The sequence below is a fragment of the Phyllopteryx taeniolatus genome, chromosome 3 (genome assembly GCF_024500385.1).
Source record: "Phyllopteryx taeniolatus isolate TA_2022b chromosome 3, UOR_Ptae_1.2, whole genome shotgun sequence".
Classification (NCBI taxonomy): domain Eukaryota; kingdom Metazoa; phylum Chordata; class Actinopteri; order Syngnathiformes; family Syngnathidae; genus Phyllopteryx; species Phyllopteryx taeniolatus.
This window is the reverse complement of record NC_084504.1, coordinates 10,080,567-10,107,414: the sequence shown is the minus strand read 5'-3', so window position 1 is coordinate 10,107,414 and position 26,848 is coordinate 10,080,567. Positions and strand designations below refer to the sequence as shown.

The following is a 26,848-nucleotide window of genomic DNA, read 5'->3' as shown; positions in this document are numbered from 1 at the left end:
AAGTTTTCAAGAAAACAATTTTTTGGGGGGAGAAAGGTTATAATCATAAGAGCATAAAGTCCTGTTTTTTAGAGAGTCCTATTACAACTATTCTAAAATAAAACATTTTTATTCTAACATACACACATCTGTCATCTATCTATCTATCTATCTATCTATCTATCTATCTATCTATCTATCTATCTATCTATCTATCTATCTATCTATCTAATAAATATACTTTTCCATTTATATTCACATATATGAAATAGGCTACTGTTTATTATTCCTGTACAGCCTGGTGTTATAAATATATTTTGCTGCCTGTTAAGTGCCACTGTGCTCCTGGAAAACCTGAATGTCCCCTTTGTGCGCCTTATTCTATTCTGTTCTCTTCAATTCAGTTCATATATTATATTATATTATATTGTTATATTTTGTTCTGCTTTTAATTTAGCTGCATTTGTAATGATAAATATGCACAATAAACAGAAGTCATAAATATCAGGCGAGACGAGGTCAAGAGTTGGCGGGATACCGAGGGTTGAGCTTCTACCTTGCTCCGGAGGGTGTGGTGGTGGCCTCGGTGGAACCAGATTGCCTCACTGGTTGGAACCAGTTGAACGAGTGAGGAAGATTTCTAACATGTGAAAACAGCATTCAGACGAAAAAAGTTTACCTAGATAGCAAACTGAAAATGGCCAAAATCCCTGAAAAATGACGCCTTCAAACCAAACTGGCTGACTACTTGTGCATTTCACAGCATAGGTGCTACGATGATTTTTGTGTGTCCTGTCATGAGGAAAACATGCCGGATTTCGAGACAATTGGACTCACTGTTGCCGGATGCCGTTATTTTCAAATAAGGATGAGAACTATTACTTGGAAAAACAGTATTGATGCATGAATAAAAAAATGGAGGATTGATGAAACATTCCTGATTCGATACCACAGCCTTTGGGGCCTTGGTGGAGGTCAGAGCTGCTGTGGTTTCTGCCACTTCATCACCTGATTGTTGTTTGTGTTGAAATGTGATCATGTCATGTGATGATGGCAGCAGCAATGATTATTTCCACTCTTGATTTTGGGATGAAAAGAACCCAATGTATGAATGAAGGAATGAATAAACAAGAACTGTGGAGGCTTCCTGCAAGAGGAAATGCAGAAGAAAACATTGCATGGATTTTTTTTCCCCCATAGGAATGCCATACTCAGGGAAATAAGTAGTTATAACATTACCAAAATGAAGTTGCTTTTTTTTTTCTTTAGACAAAAAGTTGTAATGAATAAAATAAGTATTTAACATGTCACCATTTTTCTCACTAAATATACTTCCAAAGGTGCTATTGACCTGAAAATTTCAGCAGATGTTGGGAACAACCCCAGTAATCCATACATACAAAGTAGTAGAACAAATAAGATAAGAAATGAAGTTGTGTGTAATAATGTGAAATTACACAGAAAAAAAGTATTGAACATGCCAACTGGTGTTTATTTAATATTTTGTACAAAAGCCTTTGTTTGCAATGACATATTCAAGACTCCTCCTTTATGGAGAAACTAGTCGCATGCATTGCTCTGGTGTGATTTTGGCACATTCCTCCACACAAGCAGTCTTCAAACCTTGAAGGTTCCGTGAGCTTCTTTTATTTTTATTTCTTTTTTTTCCCTTGGCAGTATGTTTTGGATCATTATCCTGCTGAAATGTCCACCCTCGTTTAATTGTCATCATCCTCGTAGATGGCAGCAGATTTTTGTCAAGAATGTCTCTGTACATTTGCCCATTCATACTTCCTTCAATAATGTTTACCTATATGGCTTTAATCAGAGGTGGGTAGAGTAGCCAAATATTGTACTCAAGTAAGATTACTGTTACTTTAGAATAATATGACTGAAGTAAAAAGTAGTCATTCAAATATTTACTTGAGTAAGAAAGTACTCAATGAAAAAACAACTCGAGTAATTTGAGTAACTTCTGATGTTTCTTTTTTTATTTTTTATTTTAAATCAGAGTATGAACATCAACTAAAAAAACTAATAATAATATATGGGAGTCGACTCACACCTGCCAGCATTTCAATTTTTAACTGCCCAAAAACTAGCAACACGTGCATTGGGCCGACAGAAACATTATTTGGAGTCAAATGACAGTGTTCACGTTTGATTGGCGCACCGGGTGCCCTATGCGGAAATCGAAGATGGAGTCTAAAAATAGACGTGCACACGCATGAATTGATAAGTAAAAGTAGCGAAGGGCATGTCAATCTATCATTGTAACGGAATAAAAGCATTGATCCTTCTTCACATAAATACTCAAGTAAAAGTAAAAAGTAGAGTGCATTTAAAGTACTCTGACAAGTACAGTTTCTCAAAAATCTTACTTGAGTAAATGTAACGGAGTAAATGTAGTGTTACTACCCACCTCTGGGTTTAATGTTGACTATGGCTTTACTATAACTACTGTTACTGAAGTTGTGACATGTGCATCATGATGAAGTGTTCCATCACACCAAGCAGAACCGACTCAAACTGGATCTCGAATCAGCATGGCAGTCCCATCACTGCTAATCTGTTCTTTACTTTCACATTTGTCAATGTCAGTCGCTCAAACATTTGTTTGCTTTGTGTGTGTAGGAGGCCGAGGGCGAGGAGGACAGGTTGTTGGGCCTGCAGGGTGACATGGAGGGCGAGTGCGACGTGGACACCAAGGCGGATGCTGCGGGGGTACCAGCGTCCACGGCAGACACTGATAACACACCACAGTGTCTCAACAAGGCTCTAGAGGGACTGCACCCGAGGTACGCCTTTTGACTTTTTTTTACACACAACCCAGCTCTGCACAGTCACTTTGCAAACAGACAAATGGACAAACACAAATTCGAGCTGTCAATTTGGCCTTGGTGGAGGTCTTTCACGAAGGGGCCCTTAACGCCAGACAGTTTTTAACCGAAAAAGGTACAAAACCTCGATGTTTAGCCTGCAAACCCAAACGCATGAAAACAAAATGCACAAAGTGACATTGCCAACTCGAGGCCCGGCATGCACATAACACTCATTTCCTTTCTTTTTGCGTCGCTTTCGCTTTCAAAACAAACTTTGGCATTATTTTTGTTTTGCTTTTGTTTTGTATGCTGACAAAGCCACAAATATTCCTGGAACTATTATTTGTTTTCAGGACAGAAATGTCAGCTCGTGTTGTTCCTTCCGTCTTGCATATTTTGAACATTGTGTAACTAAATTAATGTATGTTGTTGTTGTGTCCACAGATGGAAAAACTACTGGATCCGAGGAGTTTTGTCCCTTGCCATGATTTCTGGTTTCTTCCTCATCATCTACCTGGGACCAATCGCTCTCATTTTGATTGTACGAATCCTTTTCTTTTACTGGAATGAAATTTCTGTGTTTCTTATTATTACGGCGCCAGCAATGATGAGTGAATCTCCTTTCTTTCGGGTCAGCACACCTTAAAACATACCAGTTTTTATAAGCCCGGTGGAAATTTTAGGGGTGCCCAACTCGAACCCCCAAAACTCAGCAAAAATTTGAAAGTTTGAAAAACAAAAATTAGCCCTAACGCCAGTTTGGCCCATTGACACAAATGGGTGCACAACAAAGTCTCAAAGCACCATGTCCGGAATTGAACAGAAATCAGCCATTTTGGTTTGAAGCAGCCATTTTGGCTGAATTCCTGGCCACTAAATCACCTTTTTGGGAGGCTTTATCATTAGTCCTGCAACAAAATTATTAAAGAAAGTGTCTTTTTATGGGCTTGAATTATTATTAGTATGTAACTAAATTGCCGGTTTTGAGAGGCTTTAATTCTTGTTATTATTATTATTATTATTATTATTATGACAATTCAACTGTCTTTTTGTGGGCTTTAATACTTATTCCGGCAGCAACATTTTTTTTTGTCAGCTTTAATTATTATTATTAGTCCTGTGACTAAGTCGCCTGTTGGAGAGGGTTTATTATTATTATTTTGGCAACTAATTTGTCTTTTTTTGGGGGGGGTGGGTGGAGTTGAATTCATATTGCTTTTCTGGTTACTTAATTGCCCTCTTGGGATTCCTTAACTCTTACTATTATTCTGAATTTTCTATTTGGGGGGGCTCTAATTCTTCTTACTATTCCAGCAATTAAATCACCTTTTGGTAAGAGCTTAATTCTTAAATATATTCCAGCAACCAAATCATATTTTTGTGAGGCTTTAATTCTTAAGATTTTGGCGACAAAATTTTATTTTGGGATGCTTTCATGATGCTTTTTTTACTATTCAAACCTAATTGCTTTTTGGGAGAATGGAGTCTTTAATTCTTACTATACCTGAAACTGAATTGCTTTTGGGGCAGCCTTTAGTTGCTGTTATTATTCCAATGACTAAATTAAATTTGGGGGGGGTCCTATCATTCCAGCAATTAAATTGCTAATAAGTCTTATTATTGCTGCGACTAAATCACTTTTTTGGTGGGCTTAAATTGATAAACTAAATACTTGTGTGTGGTTGTAGGTGATGACGGTGCAAATCAAGTGTTTCCAGGAAATCATCACAATCGGCTACAAGGTCTATCGCTCCTACGACTTGCCCTGGTTCAGGACGCTCAGCTGGTGAGTAGAGGAGGGCACACAACACACACACACAGAGTCGAGTGCTAGCACTGGGTTCAAAGATCACTGCTGTGTTGGAAGTCAAGGAGTGTGAACGGATGTTCACGTTGAACACCCACATAGTGTGCGTGTGTTGAGTTTTGCGTTCATGCACTTGTATGTTTTGTTGTTTTGTGGGATGATTAAATGTGTAAAATCCCATTTTGAAAAAAACAAACTTAAACCTGTGCGCTTATGTGTGTGAACGTGTTGTGGATTGATTAAGTCCATGGAATCACAGCTCGCGTGTGCGTTGTGGTGTGTGTTGTGGGTTGATTAAATCCTTAAAATCACAGCACCAAATATGTTTGTTTGTTGTGGCATGAGTGTATCTGTGTGTTTTGTGTTGTGTTATGTCTAAATGCCTAGAGTCTGAGATATGCACAAACTACTTCCGCATTTGGAAAATCACGTAAAAGCACTTCAGCCGCGCTTGGGTGAATGGGGATGGGGATCGTTTCAAAGCACCTGTAGGAACTTTAAATGTCTCCGTCTTTTTTTTTTTTTTTTTTTTTTTTTTCAAACACAAGATATCGCCACAGAGCCACTAAAGATGACTATCCGTTATTTGGGATTTGTACATGTTTCCATGGATGATATCATATTTGTATAAATAAATTGTGTATTTACTTTTGTCTGAAGACACCAGCCATAAAGAAAACAAACATTGTAGCAAGTTCGGCTTCAAACAATCATTTCATCACTCCCAGTTATGATCATTAGCATAGCACACAGAGGAAGTCAGCTATTCCGTGTTCCGCGTTGGTCAAGTGACGTTCAGCATATAGCAATTTGCAGCATAAAATGCGTATGTACGTGTTTTGGGATGTTTGTGTGTACATATGAGCTTAGTAGTGGGACGATTAAATGCCTAAAATCTCTGCATAAAAGTGTGTGCACGTGTGTGTGCTGTGGGATGATTATAAATGTTGATGTGTGAGTTTCGTGGTATATTTATATGATTCTAAAGGTGTATGTTTTGTTGTGTTGAGGTACTTCCTGGTGTGTGTCAACTACTTCTTCTACGGTGAGACGCTGGCCGACTACTTTGGCGCTCTGGTGCAGAGAGAGGAACCTCTGCAGTTCCTGTCTCGCTACCACAGATTCATCTCGTTCGCCTTGTACCTGGCAGGTAAGCAAACCTGCACGTCCCTTTTGAGTCCTCACCACACCCCCACATCTGCTTCAATTTTTTGATGCAACTTTTCTGACCTAAGCTGATCAATTTAAGACTCAATTTTCACTTTTCATACTTAAAATCCTCATCTGCAACATTGAGGTGCGCTGTGGTTATGCTGGCTGGCTAATGCCCATGGTAATGGCGTGGTACGCTGCGTTTTTTTTAGCGAGCTAAATTAACACTAATGGTGTTTTTCTAAAATGGAATGCTGGAGTCATGTTAGCTGGCTAAAGATAACTGGTGGTAAAATGCATGCTGGTCATGCCAGCTGGCTAATGTTGCATGAAAAATAAATGAGGGCTGTGGTCATGTTGCTTGGCTAAATCTAAAACTTAAGAGGAATATGTAAAAGTGGCTGAACCTAATTTATGGTATCTGTAAAATTGAGCTGCACTGTAGTCTGCTAAAGCTAACGTGTATGTAAACTAAAGGTATGCTGTGGTAATGCTAGCTTGCTAACGTTAATAATGTGGTATGCTGTGGTCATTCTAGCTGTCTCAATGTAACGGTTTATATCAAATACATATACACTCTGGTTCGCTAGCTAAATCTAATGTAAATGGTGTGCTGTGCTGTTGTCATGCTAGCTGGCAAAATCTGACACTGACAGTTCATGTATAATAGAGGTGTGCTGTGGTTGGTTGAGCTGACCAAAGCTAACTTTATGGAAAATACAGATGCACTGTAGCTACCTGGCCAAAGCTAATGCTAATAGTGTGTGTGCTGTGGTCATTCTAGCTGGATAAAGCTAACACTTATGCAATATTTGTACAATAAAGGTGCACTGTGGTTGGGTTAGCTAGCTAAAGCTAACATTAATTGTGTGATGTGCTATGATTATGCTTGCTGTCTAAAGCTGAGGCTGTACATAAGCCAAATCGTGTGTTTCATCCTCTAAGACTACAAACATGGTACCGTGTACAACAGGCTCTATGAGAAAGAAACATACATCATGTATCCTGTCACATTAATCATGTCGTCTTGGACATTTTGATGTCTTCTCTGTCTTTGATGTTGACGGCACGTTTTCTCTTTTTTTGTAGGTTTCTGCATGTTTGTGCTGAGTTTAGTGAAGAAACATTACCGCCTGCAGTTTTACATGGTGTGTATACAAACAGCAAAGCTAACCACTAACGCTATATACAAACTGTGTCATATTGTTTATTCAACGACTAATTGATTGACAAAGAATGCGGTCCATGACATTATTAATCATTAATCTGCAAATAGTTATGCTTTTGATGCACTGTCACTCATCTGTCAATCAAATATTGGACTGAAATGCATGTCACCACATTCCAATTCTGTGACACTTTGTGTGTAAAAATGTGTGTGTGATTGTGTGGGTGTGTGTTTGCCATTCTAGTTTGCGTGGACCCATGTGACGCTGTTGATTGTGGTGACTCAGTCACACCTTGTCATTCAGAACCTGTTTGAAGGAATGATCTGGTAAGCCATGAATAATGTTTACTGTGTTCAGCGAATTGGGATCGAGCCCTGCCGTGAATATCTGCCAATAATTTACATCTCTCCGAAAAGGGGTTTCTAATTGCCTATCGATGGCACAGAATGGTGACAAAGCACTTAAAATGGAGAGTATCATAAAGCACCATGCATCTAGCATGTACACAACCAAATACCCATGTTACTTAAATGACTATATTCAGTTGTTATATGACTCAATACTTACAAACCACGTTCACATGAGGCTCATCAATATTAATAGTTGGCATACTAGCCTAAATAACAGGCTAGCACAAACTGATGTGACATCCTACAAATATGCACACAAGCACTTTATGGTACATCACTTGAACATACCAGTTATTGAATAATTCTAATTATTTTTATGAAATTGTGTTTTAAGGTTCATCGTGCCCATCTCCATCGTGATCTGCAATGACATCGGAGCCTACCTGTTCGGCTTTTTCTTTGGACGCACCCCACTCATCAAGGTGACATACATTAATTTAGATACAAAATCCACATGAAAACACATTCACAAGCAAAATGCAACAGGTGGTGCTATAAAAACTGATTCATCAGGCCATTTTAGCCAATCAGAAGCCTGAAGAAAGTCATGGAAGGAAAAAATAAATAGGAATATAAAATAACCAAATTCAATGACAATTCAATGACACAACCAAAAAAGTGACACTTTTAACATATGCTTATTACAGCCACTGTGTGTTTTTTTAATATATATATATATATATATATATATATATATATGAGAGAGAGAGCGAGAGAGAGAATAGTTTTTTTTTTTAAAACACACACAGCAGCTGCAATAAGTATCAGGTAAATGGCGACCTGATACTTATTGCAGCTGCTGTGAGACAATTTGTGTCCTCAGTTTCCAAACGTTTATTGAATGTTGTTAAAAGAAAAGGTGATGTAACACAGTGGTAAACATGACCCTGTCCCAGCTTTTTTGGAACGTGTTGCAGCCATAAAATTATAAGTTAATGATTATTTTCTAAAAAACAATAAAGTTGATCAGTTTGAACATTAAATATCTTGTCTTTGTAGTGTATTCAATTAAATATTGGTTGAACATGATTTGCAAATCATTGTATTCTGTTTTTATTTGTTTAACACAACATCCCAACTTCATTGGAATTGGGGTTGTATATGGTCCTAATTTTTGTTTAGTTTTTTGTTTTGTTTCTAAGATGACAATGACCTGTCAACCTACATTTTGGGTGTGAAATAAATGGGGTACTCTCTGATGAAAAAAAAAAAAAGTTTCAAAGAATTTTGGTGAAACTGAATGGATAAAATCCCATACGTTATGTTTATATCTGATGTTCTTGTGTAAATATCGGCTTCTTCCTTTCTTGGAAACACAGACTAAAATACAGGAGTGAAACAGTGGTTTGTGTCCTTACAATGATCAATAGACAATCAATTGAATTGATGAGTTTGTGCAACGGAAACTTGAGGGCAAAGATAAAGCTTGGCCCAGAAGAAAGCTCGAGAGGGTAATGTTTTAACAGGAACATGAGACATGATCAACATCAATGAAAACTACTGTGTGTGTGTGTGTGTGTGTGTGTGTGTGTGTGTGCGCGTGCGCGTGCGTGCGTGTGCGTGTTTGTACAGCTTTCGCCCAAGAAGACGTGGGAGGGATTCATCGGAGGCTATTTCTCCACCGTCGTCTTTGGATTCATTGTGAGTGCAGATACACAACACATCTACACAATGTCCACAACATGTAAACTACACTATTTCTAAACTACATCTATCAAATGTGCACATCAACACGTGACTAAATGTACATAACATCAACACACAACTAACATCTAGACATGGATGCACAACCAAGTGTACACTAACACATTTACATAACACAACTACATGTACACTACATCAACACACAATAAAATGTACACACCTACACGACTAAAATTTACACAACACTGTCCTAAAATGTACACAAGACTAACACCCACCTAAATTATACATAATCAACACACAACTTAACATAGACACACAACCAAATGTACACTAACACTTTTTTTACACATCATAGACGCAACTACATGTAAAGTGGGTACGGAAAGTCTTCAGACCCCCTTAAAGTTTTCACTCTTTGTTATATTGCAGCCATTTGCTAAAATCATTTAAGTTCATTTTTTTCCTCATTAATGTAGCCACAGCACCCCATATTGACAGAAAAAAACTGAATTGTTGAAATTTTTGCAGATTTATTAAAAAAGAAAAACTGAAATATCACACAGCCGTAAGTATTCAGACCCTTTGCTCAGTATTTAGTAGAAGCACCCTTTTGAGCTAATACAGCCATGAGTCTTTTGGGGAATGATGCAACAAGTTTTTCACACCTGGATTTGGGGATCCTCTGCCATTCCTCCTTGCAGATCCTCTCCAGTTCTGTCAAGTTGGATGGCGAATGTTGGTGGACAGTCATTTTCAGGTCTCTCCAGCGTTGCTCAATTGTGTTTAAGTCGGGGCTCTGGCTGGGCACTTCAAAACCAGTCACGGAGTTGTTCTGAACCCACTCCTTCGTCTTGTTGGAAGGTGAACCTTCGGCCCAGTCTGTGGTCCTGAGCACTCTGGAGAAGGTTTTCGTCCAGGATATATCCCTGTACTTGACCGCATTCACCTTTCCTTCGATTGCAACCAGTCGTCCTGTCCCTGCAGCTGAAAAACACCCCCACAGCATGATGCTGCCACCACTGTGCTTCACCGTTGGGACTGTATTGGACAGGTGATTTGCAGTGCCTGGTTTTCTCCACACACACCGCTTAGAATTAAGGCCAAAAAGTCCTATCTTGGTCTCTCAGACCAGAGAATCTTATTTCTCACCATCTTGGAGTCCTTCATGTGTTTTTTTATTTTTTATTTTTTTTTTAAGCAAACTCCATGCAGGCTTTCATGTCTTGCACTGAGGAGAGGTTTCCGTCGGGCCACTCTGCCATAAAGCCCCGACTGGTGGAGGGCTGCAGTGATGGTTGACTTTCTAGAACTTTCTCCCATCTCCCGACTGCATCTCTGGAGCTCAGCCACAGTGATCTTGGGGTCCTTCTTTACCTCTCTCACCAAGGCTCTTCTCCCCCAATTGCTCAGTTTGGCCGGACGGCCAGCTCTAGGAAAGGTTCTGGTCGTCCCAAACGTCTTCCATTTAAGGTTTGTGGAGGCCGCTGTGCTCTTAGGAACCTTAAGTGTGGCAGAATTATTTTTGTAACCTTGGACAGATCTGTGCCTTGCCACAATTCTGTATATGAGCTCTTCAGGCAGTTCCTTTGACCTCATGATTCTCATTTGCTCTGACATGCACTGTAAGGTCTTATATTGACAGGGGTGTGGCTTTCCTAATCAAGTCCAATCAGTATAATCAAACACAGCTGGACTCCAGTGAAGGTGTAGAACCATCTCAAGGATGATCAGAAGAAATGGACAGCACCAGAGTTAAATATATGAGTGTCACAAAAAAGCGTCTGAATACTTATGGTCATTTTTTTTCTGTCAATATGGGGTGCTATCCATCCATCCATTTTCTGAGCCGCTTCTCCTCACTAGGGTCGCGGGTGTGCTGGAGCCTATCCCAGCTGTCATCGGGCAGGAGGCGGGGTACACCCTGAACTGGTTGCCAGCCAATCGCAGGGCACATACAAACAAACAACCATTCGCACTCACATTCACACCTACGGGCAATTTAGAGTTTTCAATTAACGTGTTAATGTTTTTGGGATGTGGGAGGAAACCGGAGTGCCCGGAGAAAACCCACGCAGGCACGGGGAGAACATGCAAACTCCACACAGGCGGGAGCAGGGATTGAACCCGGGTCCTCAGAACTGTGAGGCTGACGCTCTAACCAGTCTTCCACTGTGCGGCCTATTTGTGCTATGTGTACATTAATGAGGGGAAAAAATGAACCTAAATGATTTTAGCAAATGGCTGCAATATAAAAAAGACTGAAAAATGTAAGGGGGTCTGAATACTTTCCGTACCCACTGTACACCACATCAACACATGACTGAATATACACTCCACGACATCAACACAAAATAAAATGTACACAACGACGTAACTAAAATGTACACAACACTAACACTCCCCTAAAATGTACACATGAACACACAATTTACAAGTACACGTTGCTGCACAACCGAAGTACACTGATACAACAAAATTTACACAACACAGACACAAATACATGTACACAACAACGCACAAACGAATGTAAACAAAAGAAAAACTAATGCATATAACGTAAACACAAAAAATGTACATGTCGACATGCAACTAAAATTTACACAACAATGACACACAAACAAATTTCAACTCCGTCATCATACAATAAAATGTACACAACATCGACACAATGCTAACAACTACACACTATCTTGGCCACTTTTGGCAAATTGAAACCCATGACAAGTACACTTTTTAATTCCTTGTCATTTTCTTGACTGAATCATAAAATGTGGGTAAAATCGCTTTGATTCTAATCTCAACACTTGAAAACTTTAGTTTTTCCATCTTTTCTAGCAGATAACATTTATTTGTTGTGTAGTTGTCGTCGCTGCTGTCCCAGTTCCAGTACTTCGTGTGTCCGGTGGGCCTGAGTAGCGTGAGCGGCAGCTTGTTCACGGTTGAATGCGAGCCATCCGATTTGTTTGTGCTGTACCAGTACAAACTGCCGGCACTTGTACGCAACTTGCTGCCTTGGGTAAGTGTCAAACGTCATGTCATACCTACACATTTTTTGTAGATGTACAAAATTAAAGTAAGAAGGTTATCACAATAGTGGAAGCAGATCTCGGTATTTTTAAAAATCTCATATATTGAAATTAATGAATAAGGTGGAAGGTCATTTTTGTATTTTTTAAAATTTTAATTAATAAGGGAACCAAATAGTTGAAATAGGTCTCAATATTTTTGTAATTTATTTATTGAAATAATTACGTATAATGTCGTGTTTTTTTTAAATGAATAAGGTTAGAAAAAATATTGCAATAAATTAAGGCAACAATTGTATTAGTAACACAATAAAAACAATTAAAATATTGAACACTTTTTAATTATAATTAATCTAGGTTCTAAGTTAACATAGTTGTATTTTATTTTCTATATAAAACAATTTAAAAGGTGTGTGTGTGTGTGTATATAGATATATAGATATATATATCTCATAAATCATAATAAAAGCGGTTGAAATATTTTAATATAAAAAAAATTTATGAAATAAAAAGCTCTTTTTGAATTTTTTTTTATTGAATTTAAAACAAATGGGAACCAAACCAAATATTTTTATGAGCAAACAATTAAAAACAGCGTGGGGGACCGAGCCCGACCACAAATATTTGATGCTCCCCTATAATTGCCATGAAAAACATTCAGATAAAAATAAGAATAAGCAGAACGATCAAGTTAAAAAACAAAACAAAGACAACTGGAATAAGCAGAGGTTTCTTTGAATAACGGGGATAAGTTCATGAACAAAACCTGAACACATTTTAAAACATTTAATAGTATTTTAATCATTTAGCCAAAATGTTGGGAAACAGCTGCATGACGACATGTTGTAAAAGACATACAAATTTTAATGAATTCTGAATACGTACCGGTAATATGTTTTGTTTGTTGGTTTCTTCCTCAGGAAACGATGACGTTGTACCCGTTCCAGATCCACAGCATCTTCCTGTCATCCTTCGCGTCGCTCATTGGCCCTTTCGGCGGCTTCTTCGCAAGCGGCTTTAAGCGAGCCTTTAAGATCAAAGTGAATCACTCGCTCGCTCACTATTGTCTTGTTACGGTGTTAAGTGTTATTTCGGTGTCAAGTTTTACGGTGCTGACCGTAACTGCCACGCTTCTCTCCTAGGACTTCGCCAGCACCATCCCGGGACACGGAGGGATCATGGACCGCTTCGACTGTCAGTACCTGATGGCCACTTTCACCCATGTCTACATTGCCAGCTTCATCAGGTGAGAAGAGAAAAATTAGCCAATAGATACGGGAAACCTGCCGTTTGGTTTTGAAGCTACAAAACCATTTGTACAATTAGGCCATTTCCGGGGTATTTAAAAGATGAACATCTCGAGAGTATTTAAAAATTCAGCCCCCAAAGCTGTCACTTAGCTACATGAATTTTGGTAGACATGTCTATCGTGAGTAGACTCACAAAAATGTCTCAAGAAGCTATACCTGAAAAGACACAACAAGTCTGCTATTTTGGTTTGAAGCGGCCATTTTATTAATTAATAATTAATTTTGGTCATTTCCAATGGTCCTATAAATTTTCAGAAAATTCTGCCCCAAAACCAGTTTATTTTAGCAACATGAAATTTGGTAGACGTCCATCATAAGTAGTCCATTAAAAAAAGTCTCAAGAAGCCACGCGTGAAAATACACCAGAAGTCTTCCATTTTGGCTCAAAGCTTAACTTACCATTGTTGTTTTTCGTCCCAGGGGCCCCAACCCGAGCAAAGTCCTGCAGCAGCTTCTGATGCTGCAGCCTGAGCAGCAGCTGAATATCTTCAACACGCTCACCACGCACTTGAAGGACAGAGGGCTGCTGCCCCCCACGGAGTGATGAGGGGGTGGCGACAGGCGAGTGTGTGTGATTGTACAACTATGTACTCAACAACAACACACAAGTGTGTCAAACTGAGGACTCTTCATCTGACTTGAACCCTGCGCTAGCTAAAAACAAAACAAACCAAAAAAAATGCTGTCAAAAATACTGAAAACAACAACAAAGTCTTCCGCCAGTTTTGAAGCATTGCATCCAGCCGCCATCTTTGACCAGGAAGTGGTCGAAGCCCACGTTGCACTGATCCAACAATGAAACAAGTTGGTTAGCGGACTAGCACATGCGCTAACCGACGACCGGCCACTTTAGCCCGCACACTCAGTCACCAAAGTAGACCACACACTTGCTATATGCTAATGTACATAAAAAATGTTGAGCTAATATATAGCTACCCATGATAATATATGCAACAACAACAAAAAATCTAACGTAGCAATTCAATGTAGCTCGCTAGCATTCACACATTTAGTAAATTTGAAAGTTTAGAAGGTGAAAAAAAGTTTTATATTTTAAGAGTAGTTAGACAAGAGCATCAAATTACATAAAGTTAACAAAACTTTAGATGCTATAGGGTGGAAAAATGCTAGCAACTAGCAGAGATACTAAAAGGCTATAAATTCATAGCTAAATTTTATAGTTTTATTTGTGAGTAGTTGGACAGGGGCATAAGACACATAAGTCGACAAAACTTTAGACGCAATACAAGTTTCTTATGCTAGGGAAGTTAGCAGTTTCTTGGCTGTTACTAGTTTGACTACATAGTGTTAGCTCATTGTACTAACAACATTTGAGCATGTGTGTGGCTGCAAAACGCTAAACTCTCCTTTTAGCATTTACTACTGAAGTTGAAGAAGCACTAAAATGTTCCTACCGCTAATGACGCTAGCCGCACTGAGCGCCCCAAAATGCTAGCAGAGATGCGAAAAGGATATACAGCAATTAAAATTACACTATTTTTAAAAATTAAAAGTAGTCACTTGTGTTACTAATTTAGCTTCATTAGCCGCTCAGTCATTGGCTGATGAACAAGTTAATACTGTGACTTGCAGCACCGCTTTTAAGAGTTTCTCATGCTACATAAGTTAGCATTTTCTTGACTGCAAGTTCGTCACGTTAAACTACAAAGCACTCATTTGTTCAGCTACACTTGAGCATGTGTGTGTGGCATAAGGCTAGTCTGGCTGCTGTGAAATTGCTAACCCATTAGCATTGTACTACTGACGAATAAGAACTAAATGTTCTTACCCGCTATTGACACGAGCCGCACTGATCGCCACTTTTTTCTAGAGGCTTTTATTTCGTGACATCAAATATATTAAGGATGTTTTTGAATGTTTGCCATGAAGACGATATTTTATGCAAAAGATGTGCAGTTAATATTTTATGCAAATTTTGTCCAAATGTCGACGCGATGTTTTGGACAGGGAAAAGGTTTACCAAAGGATTTTTTGTTGTTTTGTTTTTTTTATTATAATTTTTTTTTAACTTCCTGCTGCTTTCTTCCAGATGAACTTCGGGTTTTTTTCCCTCCAGGACATTTATTTTTAAAGTTCCACTGGGACCAGACGAGGGTGTTTTATTGTGAAAGCACGCCACTTGATTTTGAATATGTCAATATTCATATAAATCATACGGTGCAGGCTTTTCAGACCCAAATTTGAAAAAGTCAAAACGATACGAGGTGTGACAATTAAGAAACAAGACTCACAACTCGAAGCCAATTGGCCGACACATCTCGATGCCGATTTGTTCACTTATCTTGCTCTGCGTGCTTTGTTTTCAACAAACAAACAAAAATGCCGTAGACAGGCTAGCAGATGGCTAGGCGTGTTATAACCATTGAAGCACGGAATATTTGAACACAAACAGGGGTGCAACACATGAAGACAGATAATATAACAATACTCAGGCATGTATTCTTTATCCTTTGCGAAGAACGACTAATATTACTGCAGCCTACTAAGGAGTTGTGACAATCTCGTCCATCACTGTTTGCTGTATATCCGTATTTATGGATGGATGGGTTATACTACCCCCAGGTGGCCAAGGCCAGAAGGAGCAGCACAATATACATTAAATTGAAGCAAATAACTTTGCAAAAAAATATTTACATTCTATTTTATTCTGTAATTACTGTATGTGTTTTTAAATTACATTATTTAGTGCTGTTTTTGTTAAAAAAAAAGTTTTTTTGGGTGGCTGGAATGGATTCAATGTATTTCCATTCATTTTGATGGGGGAAGATGATTTGAGATACAACTGTTTTGTGTTACAAGCGTGAAAAAAGCACAGAGTGAGATAATGACATCATAAACATATGATGGAAGTGTCCAGATGTTGCAGAACACTGTGACAACAGTCAGCCTTGTTTCTTTATCGTCACAATTTACACATAAACTTGAAAATGTTTGACTGACAATCGGCTCCCCAATTTTTTTTATTTCTATTTTTTTTTCCCAGTTTGGGAAACCGTTTTATGGAGGTTCTTTGAAGCCAAAAAGTAAATTATTGTAAAATTTAAAAATATTAATATAAAATTTACCCCCATAATGTGCATTTCAATTGTTCTCTTGACAGACTTGCACATTAGAAATTGATTATGATTGGGTGTAACATCGTTACATATGCCAGTTAACTCTTATTCTGTCTGTTATTGTTTTTTGTTTTTTAGAATAATTATTTCAGGAAAAAAACGAACATTCAGTGATGGTGTTGCTTTTTATTTATCATCCTGTGAATATTTAATTTGATGTTTATTATGGTGGTGATGAAGGGGTTGAGATGAACACGGGGTAAATAAAGTCATTTTAAAACATTTTTATTGGGTGTTGTTGTAAAATGTTTATACAGAACAAAGAGAAAATACAGATATGTAGACATTTTAGAAAATGACAAATTACACACACAGGTTTTTCGTACTTAAGCAACGCAATCATTGTGAAGAACATTCCAGATGCCTAAACACAAATTTCTGAAGCTAACGCTGCAATTGTCTACTCAATCGTAACAATAAAAAGAAGACTTAATAATATAAAAAAGTATTAATACTCTTATATACTCTAATATTTAAAGTGCTTTCTTTGACATCTTGAGTCATTTGTGGTCTATTTAACTGGAACAACAGAAAAAGTGCAATTTGACATTATTATGGCTTAGTGACATTTTTATTACTTCATTAATCAGTGTATCAGTTATTCTTAATTTTCACCAATCGACAAAAAATTTGGTGGACATATCTATTGTGACAAGACGCACGAAAGAGTCTCAAAGACCCAGGTCCGGAATTGAATAGGAAGTAAGCCATTTTTGGTTAAAGCGGCTATTTATGGTGAATTCCAAGGCTAATTAGTACGTTGTTCAAAGGTTCTTCAGCAAAGATACCAAGTTCACCAATAGAGATGAAATTGGGTAGCCTCGCTGTAATACATGATAGTTAGTGTGATAGAAGTGTTTTTTTTATTTTTCAGAAACAAGATTTTTATGGATTTTTCATAAATTTCATAAAAATTCTGATGTGGGGGTTTATGTCTTTAGCCTCCATTTATCACTGCCGTGACTTTTTTCTGATTTGAGATTGGTTAAAATGTTTTTAATGTAGCCTAGCCTTAAAACAAGACGGTGACTGGTGCGTCGATGTTAACAAGTGTCATGTTCTGTCCAACTAGGTTAGTAACAGGAAAAAACTTTTGAAATGATCTATCTTGGTCCTGGTCATGAAAGCAGCATTCATAATCTTTGTGTTTAATCAAACTACATTTTTCTCACTCAATACATTTCCAAAGGTGCTCTTGACCTGAAATTTTCACCAGATGTTGGGAACAACCCAAGTAATCCATACATACAAAGAAAGTAGACCAGACAAGTTCAGAAATTGTGTCATAATGTGAAATGTCAGAGGGAAAAGTATTGAACTCATGAAGAAAGGGAGGTGCAAAAAGGCATGAAAAGCCAAGACAACACCTAAAATCTATCAGCAATCCAGCCCCTTGTAAGTGCAAATGAATATCAGGTGGTTCAGTCCTAATTGATGGCCTACAAAAAGTTCTCATTGCCGAGGTGTGTCAAGACATCTCATGATGGGTAAGACCAAAGAGCTGTCTCAAGACCACCGCTAACTAATTGTTGCAAGACATAACGATGGCATAGGTTACAGGCGCATAAGCTAAGCTTCTGAACGGTAGCAGGTACTGTTGTCACAAGGAAAACAGTGAGTAATGCAGTCCGCTGCCTTGGCCTGTATGCACGCTCATCACGCAAGACCACATTACTGGGAAAATAAAGCATGTCAAAGCTCATTTAAAGTCATTTGGACAACCCAGTTCAATGCTGGGAGAATATAGTCTGGTCTGATGAGAGCAAAATTGAACTCTTTGGATGCCATAATGCACACCACGTTTGGAGGAGAAATGGCCCTGCACTTCACCCTAAAAACACTGAAGTTCGGAGGTGGGAACATGGTGTGGGGCTGCTTCTCAGCAAATGGTGCTGACAAACTTTATTGAAGGAAGGAAGAATGGGCAAATGTACCGAGACATTCGTGACAAAAATCTGCTGCCATCTACGAGGATGATGAAAATGAAACGAGGGTGGACAATTCAGCAGGATAATGATCCAAAACATACTGCCAAGGAAACTCTCAATTGGTTTCAAAGAAAACAAAATAAAACTGCTCGAATGGCCCAGCCAATCACCTGGCTTGAATCCAATCAAAAATCTAGGGAAAGAACTGAAATTCAAGGTCCATAAAAGAAGCCCACGGAACCTTCGATTTGAAGACTGCTTGTGTGGAGGAATGGGCCGAAATCACACCAGAGCAATGCATGCGACTAGTTTCTCCATACAGGAGGCCTCTTGAGCCTGTCATAGCAAACAAAGGCTTTTGTTCAAAGTATTTTAAATAAATACCAGTTGGCGTGTTCAATACGTTTTCCTGGTTTTATTTCACATTTCTGTACCGCTTATCCACACTAGGGTCGCGGGCATGCTGCAGCCTATCCCAGGTATCTTCGGGCGAGAGGCGGGGTACACCTCGAATTGGTCGTCAGCCAATTGCAGGGCACATAGAAACAAACAACCATTCGCACTCACATTCACACCTTTGGGCAATTTAGAGTTTTCAATTAACCCATCATGCATGGTTTTGGGACGTGGGAGGAAATCGTAGTACCCGGAGAAAACCCACGGAGGCACGGGGAGAACATGCAAACTCCACACAGGCCGGGATTTGAACCCCGGTCCTCAGAACTGTGAGGCAGACGGTCTAACCACTCGGTCACCGTGCCGCCTTATTTCACATTATTACACAAAATTTAATTTCTTAGCTTATTTGTTCTACTTTCTTTGTATGCATTGATTACTTGGGTTGTTCCCAACATATGGTGTCAATTGCACCTTTGGAAATATATTTAGTGAGACATTTTTTGGACTTAATTTTATGGGGGGGGGGGACAATATACTTCCATCACAAATAAATTTTTAGTGTTTTAAGCCTTCTACATCATTTCATTATCTTCAAGTTTTCCTGAAGTGACTTTCTTCTGGCTTATGAATCTGCTAAATGGACATCATTAAAACGTTTTTTAACATCTCTGAAATTATTAGCACGCCCATGTTAACAAGCTTGTCAAGTCATGTATGTGTAACCATTTTTAAAAACAGATCTTTTTATGCGTGTTTTTTTGGATTTGTGTTTTACATCTTTTCCCGCCATTCATCGTTGTCATTACTTTTTCGAAACAGATTTTCTGTGACCTGATTTGCTAAAATGTTTTTAACATAGGCACTGCTTAGCGTTAAAACAGTTACTGGCGCACTGTGTCGTGTTCGCCTGAGCAAATGTTTAAAAACTGATTTCTCTGCCTTTTTTTTTGTTAATGTCAGAATTATTATTTTTTTACTTTTATCTCCATTTCCCACCGTTAGGAATTTTAGAGCGACTGATGTTTTCAATTTAGCTAGCATGCCCAAGTTAACTAACGCGTCAGTCAGTTGTTTCTAATATTTTACGTATTTAATGAAAAACAAATCTCCCACCTCAAATTTCCTTTTTAGCGTTTTAGGCCTTATTTGTCCATTCACCATTGTCAAGACTTTTCTTGGAGTGACGAAAATGGACAACATTTAAATGTTTTAACGTAGATACTGCTTAATGTTAAAACAACGATTTGGAGCACCAAAATGTTACAAAGCGCATTGTTTTAAATTTATTAGGCATGCATAGCGCGTCATACTACCGTAATTTCTCGTGTATGAAGCGTACCCACTTTGGGGGTTAAAGTTGACCTAAAAATTCTGGAAAACCCTTCAACCTATGTGTAATGCATTTTTACAATGCAAGACTGCTTCTTCCCATATGATCAAAACATGAAGTATTATCTGTATTTTGTTGGTTTTTTTCAAAAAATTATTCTGAAGTTGAGCACTTTATTTGAACACGTAATACTTTTTCATTTACTTGCTCTTATTTTGAAATGCTACTTTTATTTAGTAAATGAGAAAACACACAGTTGTGCTCATGTTTGATTATCCAGGCAGAATTTGGAAGATGGGTACAATTCTTTAAAGAAAACATCAAGGGCCAGATGAAACGCGTTTCATTTTAATGGGATTCAAATTAAACTCAGGCATTTCAGAAAAGCATTATCATTAAACAAAACATAACCATAAATAAATTAATGGTGGTTGTTGTTTAGTCTTATTAAAAAAATAATAATAATTAACATTCTGCCAGGGTATGTAAACTTATGAGCACAACTCTACATATATGCAGTCATACGTACCCATGTCATATTGTGATGAAAGGGTAGGCTACACCTTTCTCATAACCTTTAGGTGGTGGTGGCATATTGGAATGAAAGTGTACAGCTTTTACATAACCTCTAGTTTGCGGCATACATTTATAAAATGTGCAACTTTTTTTCATTTTCCCCTATACCTATGTAAAAGCGCACTACTGACTTTTGACAATTTTTACACGAGAAATTACAGTACTCAAACAACTAGATTATCAATGGGTTAAACTGCACCCTCGAGGTGATGTTTTCCTCGCCATTTTCCGGTTGTCTCCTTTGAGGACAAAACAGGCGTCTGAGCAGTGCGAGGGCGACTCGCACCATCAACCTGAGCAGCAGGAAGGCGAGCGGTGTGGCGATCTCCATGAGGTGGAAGATGGTGACACTGAAGCGGCTCAACACGCACGTGAGCAGGAAGGCGGCAAGGGCCACTGCCGGGTACAGTGCCAGCTTAGCCAGCATGAAGATGTGCTCGGGGCCGCCATAGCGCACGGCCGGCCGCAGCGTCTGCCGCGCACCGCCCTGCAGCGCCGCCACCCAGGTGGCCAGCTGGAACACGCCGGCGCCAAAGACCAGCACGCAGCTGGCCTGCACGGCGCGCCGCTCATCACGGAGCGCGGCGCGAGGGAGCTCATGAGTCAACCGGAAGGCCAGCGGCAGGCCGCCGACGAATGCCAGAGACAGCGTGTTCAGAAGGCCCATCACGCGTGTGGCCCGAGACACCTGCAGGAAGAGCGAGTGGTGCGCGAACCACAGCAGGCCCACGGTGGCGAAGGAGCCCAGGTAAGCTAGGTACTCGGGCCCGTACGAGCCCAGCGCCGCCACCAGGCTGTTGTTGAAGCGCTGCTGCAGCAACGCCGGCTCGGGGACGTTGTCCTCACTGCAAAAAAAACGATGAATTAGGGCTGGGGCATAATCAAAGTGTTTATTATCGTCGCTGTAGGACGCAAACCCTGTAGGTCCAAATAAGGTCAAATTCAAATTTTTTTTCACAAATTTAAATAAAGAAAATGTTATCTATATTAACCAATTTAAAGTGTTAGAAATAGCTTGAGAACAAATCTATTGACTGTTGGACACTTGCACTGTCTGATAAGTGTTGTAAAACTCAATTTCTTCCCTCACTCTGCCACAGCCGTGCTTCATTATGTCGCCGCAAGATTAAAAATCTGGAAGTATTTTAGATTGTGGATTGCCCATGTCAACCTGTCACGGCCTGACACTTCAACTACAGGCGAGGGCATTTCCTCGTTGAACTACTGTCTTCTGCAGTGTCATTTTGCCTATATTGAAAGTCTGCATTTTTTTAAAAGCCAATAATGAGTGAAAATAGTGACATGTTAAGGAAAGATCATTATCCCATAAGTGCTTGCAGATTCATTTCCGAATATATATAAAAAGGTTTCGTCAGCTCAATTTTGTATTGATTGCATCACAAATGAGATAAGAAAAGAGTTGACACAGGAGTTTCTGTAGGGTGTATTGCGTGACGTGCTAACGGAATTTGTAATTCTTGATTTTACTATACTTGTGTATAATGCACACTACTGAATTATTTTTTTTTTTTGCGCATTATACACGAGAAATTACAGTAGCTGGCCTTCAAATAAAATGCGATTTTTCAGATTTCTGAGTGAGGATGACGATACTGACCAAATATCCAGGATGAGGAGCGTGGCCACGATGGCGTAGACGCCATCACTGAAGGCCTCCACACGCTCCTTACTGAGCGGCTCACTGGGCAGGAAGCTGTACAACATCACCTGCTCCGGATCCTCCTCCACAGGACCTCAAAACCACACCCAAATCAATCACCCAATTTTAGTATTTATTATTGACGTTACTTGAAAAGTCCTCGTTGGGAGAAATGAAGATGGAGGTGCCTACCGAGGAGTTTGTCCCGACACCATAGGACACCCCGCGAGATGTACGGAAGGAAGATGACCAGAGCCAGCAACGCGTACGACTGACAAACACAACCACACACAAATACAAACAAAATCTACTTAGTGACTGACTTGTCTGTCGCTAATGCTGACAAAGGAACCATACAGAACAACAGGACATCGGGAACAACAACATGTCAGGAACAACATCATCACATCAGGAACAGGTATGTGGCATCAGGTACTGCAATGTCACATCAGGAAGAACATTGTCATTGGAAAAAGACCAACCACAAGTCAGGAACACAATAAGAACTTCACATAAGGAACAACTACGTGGCATCAGCGGCAATATTACATCAGGAACAACAACCTCACATCAGGAAAAACCCCAACATCAAGTCAGGAAATACAGTATCTTTGTCAGGAACAGCAACCTCAAATTAGGAACAACAATATCAACGTTGCATCAGGAATAACATCATAAGGAACAACCAAATCACACCAGAAACATCACATCAGGAACAGCAACGTCACATCAGAAACAACCACCTCCGGTCAGGTACAATAACATGTCAGGAAAAAGAATAACCTCATGTCAGGAACAAAACCGACATAATGCCAAGATGAACAGCAACCTCACGTCAAGAACATGTCGAACAACATCACACCAGGAACAGCAACCTCACGTCAAGAACAGCCATCTACCCTTAGGAACAGCATATTTTTGTCAAGGAAAAACATCATGTCAGGAACAGCAACCTCACAACAGCAACAACAACATGACATCAGGAACAACAACTTCATGTCAGGAACAAGAATATATCAGGCAACAACGCAACCTTAAGTTAGTAACAACAAAATTAAATCAGGAACAACAACATCAAGTGAAGAAGAACATGCTAACGTGCCGAACAACTGCATCTCATCAGGAATCACAACCTCACAAAGGTCAACAGCACAACCGGGACAACTTCAAATCATGAACAGCAACATCACATCAAGAACAACATTAAGCCAGGAACAAGCTCATATCAGGAAAACAAAAAAACTCACATCAGAAATAACTACATCACATCAGGAACTGCAACCTCACAATTGGCAACATCACGACAGGAAAAAGATCAAGTCAGGAACGGCAACATCACTTAGGGACCAACAACGTTAAGCCCGGAACAACCTAATCTCAGGAAAACAAAAAAACTAATATTAGGAACAACTACATGATATCAGGATCTGCAACTTCACAAACAGAAATATCAGGCCAGGAACAACAACATTATTTCTGAAACAAGAACATCAAGCCAGGGAGGCGGGACCTACCAACTGGTAGCAGAAGAACGAGCAAAGTCCAGCCAAGAGACACATGAGAGGAACCCTGAGGAGGACTTTGAGGATGTGACGTTTGTACACCGAGTGATCCTCACTCGCTCTGATCTGATCCTGGAGCAGGAACGGACGACCGAAGGCATACAACACGATCACCGACTGAACAAAAACAACAACAACAACGTCAGTGACAACTCAAGCTTGGAAATGCTGATGCTAATGCTAAGGGCAGACCTGAATGACGCCGATGACCATCACACAGCCGCAGAATAGAAGAATTCCCAGGATGTGCGAAGGAAAGGTCGCCATCAGCGAAAACTGCACAGAGCAGAAAACCTCTGCTGTTATGCCGTCAGTGATGTCATCTGTCAATGAATGGCGAGACGGATACTGACCGTGTACGGCAGCAGGGTGATCAGCATCATGCATGCCTGAAACACCACACAGGAACAAGAACACATCAGGAACAGCAATATCATGCCAGGAACAAGAACACTATCCACATTGCTCTACTTACGAGGTTAAGCAAGGCCAGAGTGTCGTCGATCCGAACAATCACCTGAAATAACCTGGAACAAGAACATGTAAAAAAGGAACAAGATCAAGTCAAACAGGAACTACAAAAAGTCACATAAGAATACACAAAGGACAAATACTTTAGTTGTACTGAAATGTCAGGTCAAAAAAGCTCAAGAATGAGACAAAACTGGAGCAAGAACAAGTCAAACAGGGACAAGAACAAGTCACATAAGAAATGAAAGATGACAAATAGTCGGACAAGAGCAAGACAGGTAAAAAAGGAATAAGAACAAGTCAAACTGAAACAGTGAGTTAAACAGGGACAAGAACAGGATCTAAAAAAAAATTAATCAAAAGAAAAAAAATGCCACAAATACTGTAGTTGGGTTGGAAAAAAAACAGGTAAAAAGGAACCAGAAACAGAAAAACTGGAACAACACAAATAGGAACAAGAACAAGTCAAAACAGGAACCACAAAAAGTCACATAAGAAATGAAAGGTGACAAATAGTTTGACAGGAACAAGACAGGTCAAACAGGAACAAGTGAAACTGGAACAAAACACAAGTCAAATACGAACTACAAAAAAATAAAGGACAAAGAGTCGAGCAGGAACAAGACCGGTCCAAAAAGAAGAACAATGTTGTTGTTATTCTTCTTCACCTGATGTGCGCCGCCCAGGCCACAGTGACTATGAGGAAGGTCATCAGGTAGACGGCCATCTTGGTGCCCAGCAGAAGCTGAAGGTTCTCGTCCAGCTCCTTAAAATGGAGACTGCGTTACCACGGCAACACTTGACAACGATTATGATGTCACGTGTTACCTTGTCATCCTCCATCTTGGTGTGGGCCACGGGAAGAATCTGCACGCACACGCACACGCACACGCACATCCACACACACGTTAATGTTGCTCATGTTGGCCATATTGGACTGAAAGGACGCAAAAAGATCAAGACAGAGAAAGATCTCACATAAGCCATTTTGAGCTCTAACAAAGGAAGAATAAAATGATAGTGCTATGATAAATACCTCATTTTAGCCATGCTGAAAACAATGACAAAATGTTTTTGTGTTTGGGAATGTGCAGCCATATTTATACCCCAAAAGGTTTATTATTTTTTTTTTTTTTCCTTAAAAAATATTAAAATGACTGTGGGTGAGGAGGATAAATTAAGTGAATGTCGCAGAGTTGAACAGGGAAAATCGCAAGACTGCCTTTTGGACTACCTGTTAGCGGAGTAGTCGCTGGGAACCAAAACTCAAAGACATTTTCTCACAGGTATGTATAAAATGTTTGCTTTGGTTGTCTTTTTAGTAATTTATCAAAACAATAATGGCTAGCCTGCTAGCGAACGTCAGTTCTATGCACCCTATCCATTTCATCATCAAAAGAACATTTGTGCCGTTAATCCGTGAATCAGAAAAGTCAATTAATTAGCCAGTCCCGCAATGATCATAACTATGTATAAGCACAGCAAATTGGACGGGTGGAATAATTGTTTAGAGACCTTAGCTTAAAATTGTCCAAAATCCTCCGAATTTCAGCCTCTCAACAGTAAATATCCTCAGATTTCTGCAGTCCTCCATGAAAGCAGATGATTATCTTTGAGTTTAATCTAAATAAGACATTTGAAAACATTTGATTTTACAAACCCCAATTCCAACAAACTTTTGACGTATAAAATGTAAATAAAAACAATACAATAATTGAATACACTATAAAGACAAGATATTTAATCTGCACACTGATGAACTTTTTTTGTGTGTGTGCAAATATTGTCTCATTTTGAATTTGATGCCTGCAACGTGTTGCAAAAAAGCTGGGACAGGGCCAATAAAAGACTGAGGAATGCTTGGGAAAAAAAACACAAAAAACTTTTTGGAATCTTCCACAGGTGAACAGGTTCATTGGAAACAGGAGGCACATCGCCAAAAGGCTCATTTGTTCACAAGCAAAGATGGGGTGCGGTTCACCACTGGGTGAACAACTGCGTGAGCAAATAATCCAACAAGTTGAGGACAACGTTTCTCAAAGTACAATTGCTCGGAATTCAGGGATTTCATCATCTACGGTCCATGTTAAGGCCCCGCAGAACCGCCACTGTATTGTAGTCTTTGACTTTCCCGCCGTTGGCAAGACCCGCCCACTTGTATTACGTCACCGTCGCGCCAACTTTCCGGCCAGCCATTGACTTGCGTGTCTTCCGGCGTCTTACCATGACGGTGGCGATGATGGAGAGCAGCGCGTCGCTGTAGGCCAGCAGTCGGTGGGAAGACTGCGTGCCTCCGTGGGCTCCCTCCTCCTCCTCGACGTCGACCGAGGCGGCCAGGAGGCTCTCTGTGGAGACGGTAGAGGCGGGCCGCTCCTCTCCCTGCTCCTCTTCCGCCGCGTGGTCGTCGTCTTCGTGTCGGCCCATCGCGGAGCTCGCCGCTGTGTTTGCAAACAAGCTTTTAGG

At 39.7% G+C, this 26,848-nt stretch overlaps 2 protein-coding genes across 2 annotated transcripts in view; one reads left to right on the top strand and one right to left on the bottom strand.

The window, feature by feature from the left end:
* cds1 (CDP-diacylglycerol synthase (phosphatidate cytidylyltransferase) 1) overlaps nucleotides 1–16,683 on the top strand; it is a 19,904-nt gene extending 3,221 nt beyond the window's left edge. The window contains exons 2-13 of the mRNA XM_061766903.1: nucleotides 2,614–2,777; nucleotides 3,246–3,342; nucleotides 4,490–4,587; nucleotides 5,619–5,758; nucleotides 6,850–6,908; nucleotides 7,173–7,255; nucleotides 7,674–7,761; nucleotides 8,912–8,980; nucleotides 11,847–12,002; nucleotides 12,933–13,052; nucleotides 13,155–13,258; nucleotides 13,743–16,683. Coding sequence (XP_061622887.1) covers nucleotides 2,614–2,777; nucleotides 3,246–3,342; nucleotides 4,490–4,587; nucleotides 5,619–5,758; nucleotides 6,850–6,908; nucleotides 7,173–7,255; nucleotides 7,674–7,761; nucleotides 8,912–8,980; nucleotides 11,847–12,002; nucleotides 12,933–13,052; nucleotides 13,155–13,258; nucleotides 13,743–13,866 — 1,302 coding nt within the window. The 3' untranslated portion in view covers nucleotides 13,867–16,683. The remainder of the gene's footprint in view (nucleotides 1–2,613; nucleotides 2,778–3,245; nucleotides 3,343–4,489; nucleotides 4,588–5,618; nucleotides 5,759–6,849; nucleotides 6,909–7,172; nucleotides 7,256–7,673; nucleotides 7,762–8,911; nucleotides 8,981–11,846; nucleotides 12,003–12,932; nucleotides 13,053–13,154; nucleotides 13,259–13,742) is intronic.
* On the bottom strand, nucleotides 16,669–26,848 carry tmem175 (transmembrane protein 175). The gene is made up of 10 exons (XM_061766902.1): nucleotides 26,609–26,848; nucleotides 25,214–25,252; nucleotides 25,054–25,151; nucleotides 24,390–24,441; nucleotides 24,268–24,303; nucleotides 24,107–24,190; nucleotides 23,867–24,031; nucleotides 22,545–22,623; nucleotides 22,311–22,446; nucleotides 16,669–21,537 (listed from the first exon to the last, which is right to left on the bottom strand). The coding sequence occupies exons 1-10, from the start codon at nucleotides 26,807–26,809 to the stop codon at nucleotides 20,865–20,867; spliced, it is 1,563 nt and encodes a 520-aa protein (XP_061622886.1). The 5' UTR covers nucleotides 26,810–26,848; the 3' UTR covers nucleotides 16,669–20,864.

Excerpts from the sequence above, each read along its gene's own strand:
- tmem175 (XM_061766902.1), bottom strand. The coding sequence starts at position 26,809 with ATGGGCCGACACGAAGACGACGACCACGCGGCGGAAGAGGAGCAGGGA. Across the intron at positions 24,032-24,106 it reads TGGTCATCGGCGTCATTCAG|TCGGTGATCGTGTTGTATGC; the intron begins GTCTGCCCTTAG and ends GTTTTTGTTCAG. Across the intron at positions 22,447-22,544 it reads GTGTCGGGACAAACTCCTCG|GTCCTGTGGAGGAGGATCCG; the intron begins GTAGGCACCTCC and ends TGTGGTTTTGAG.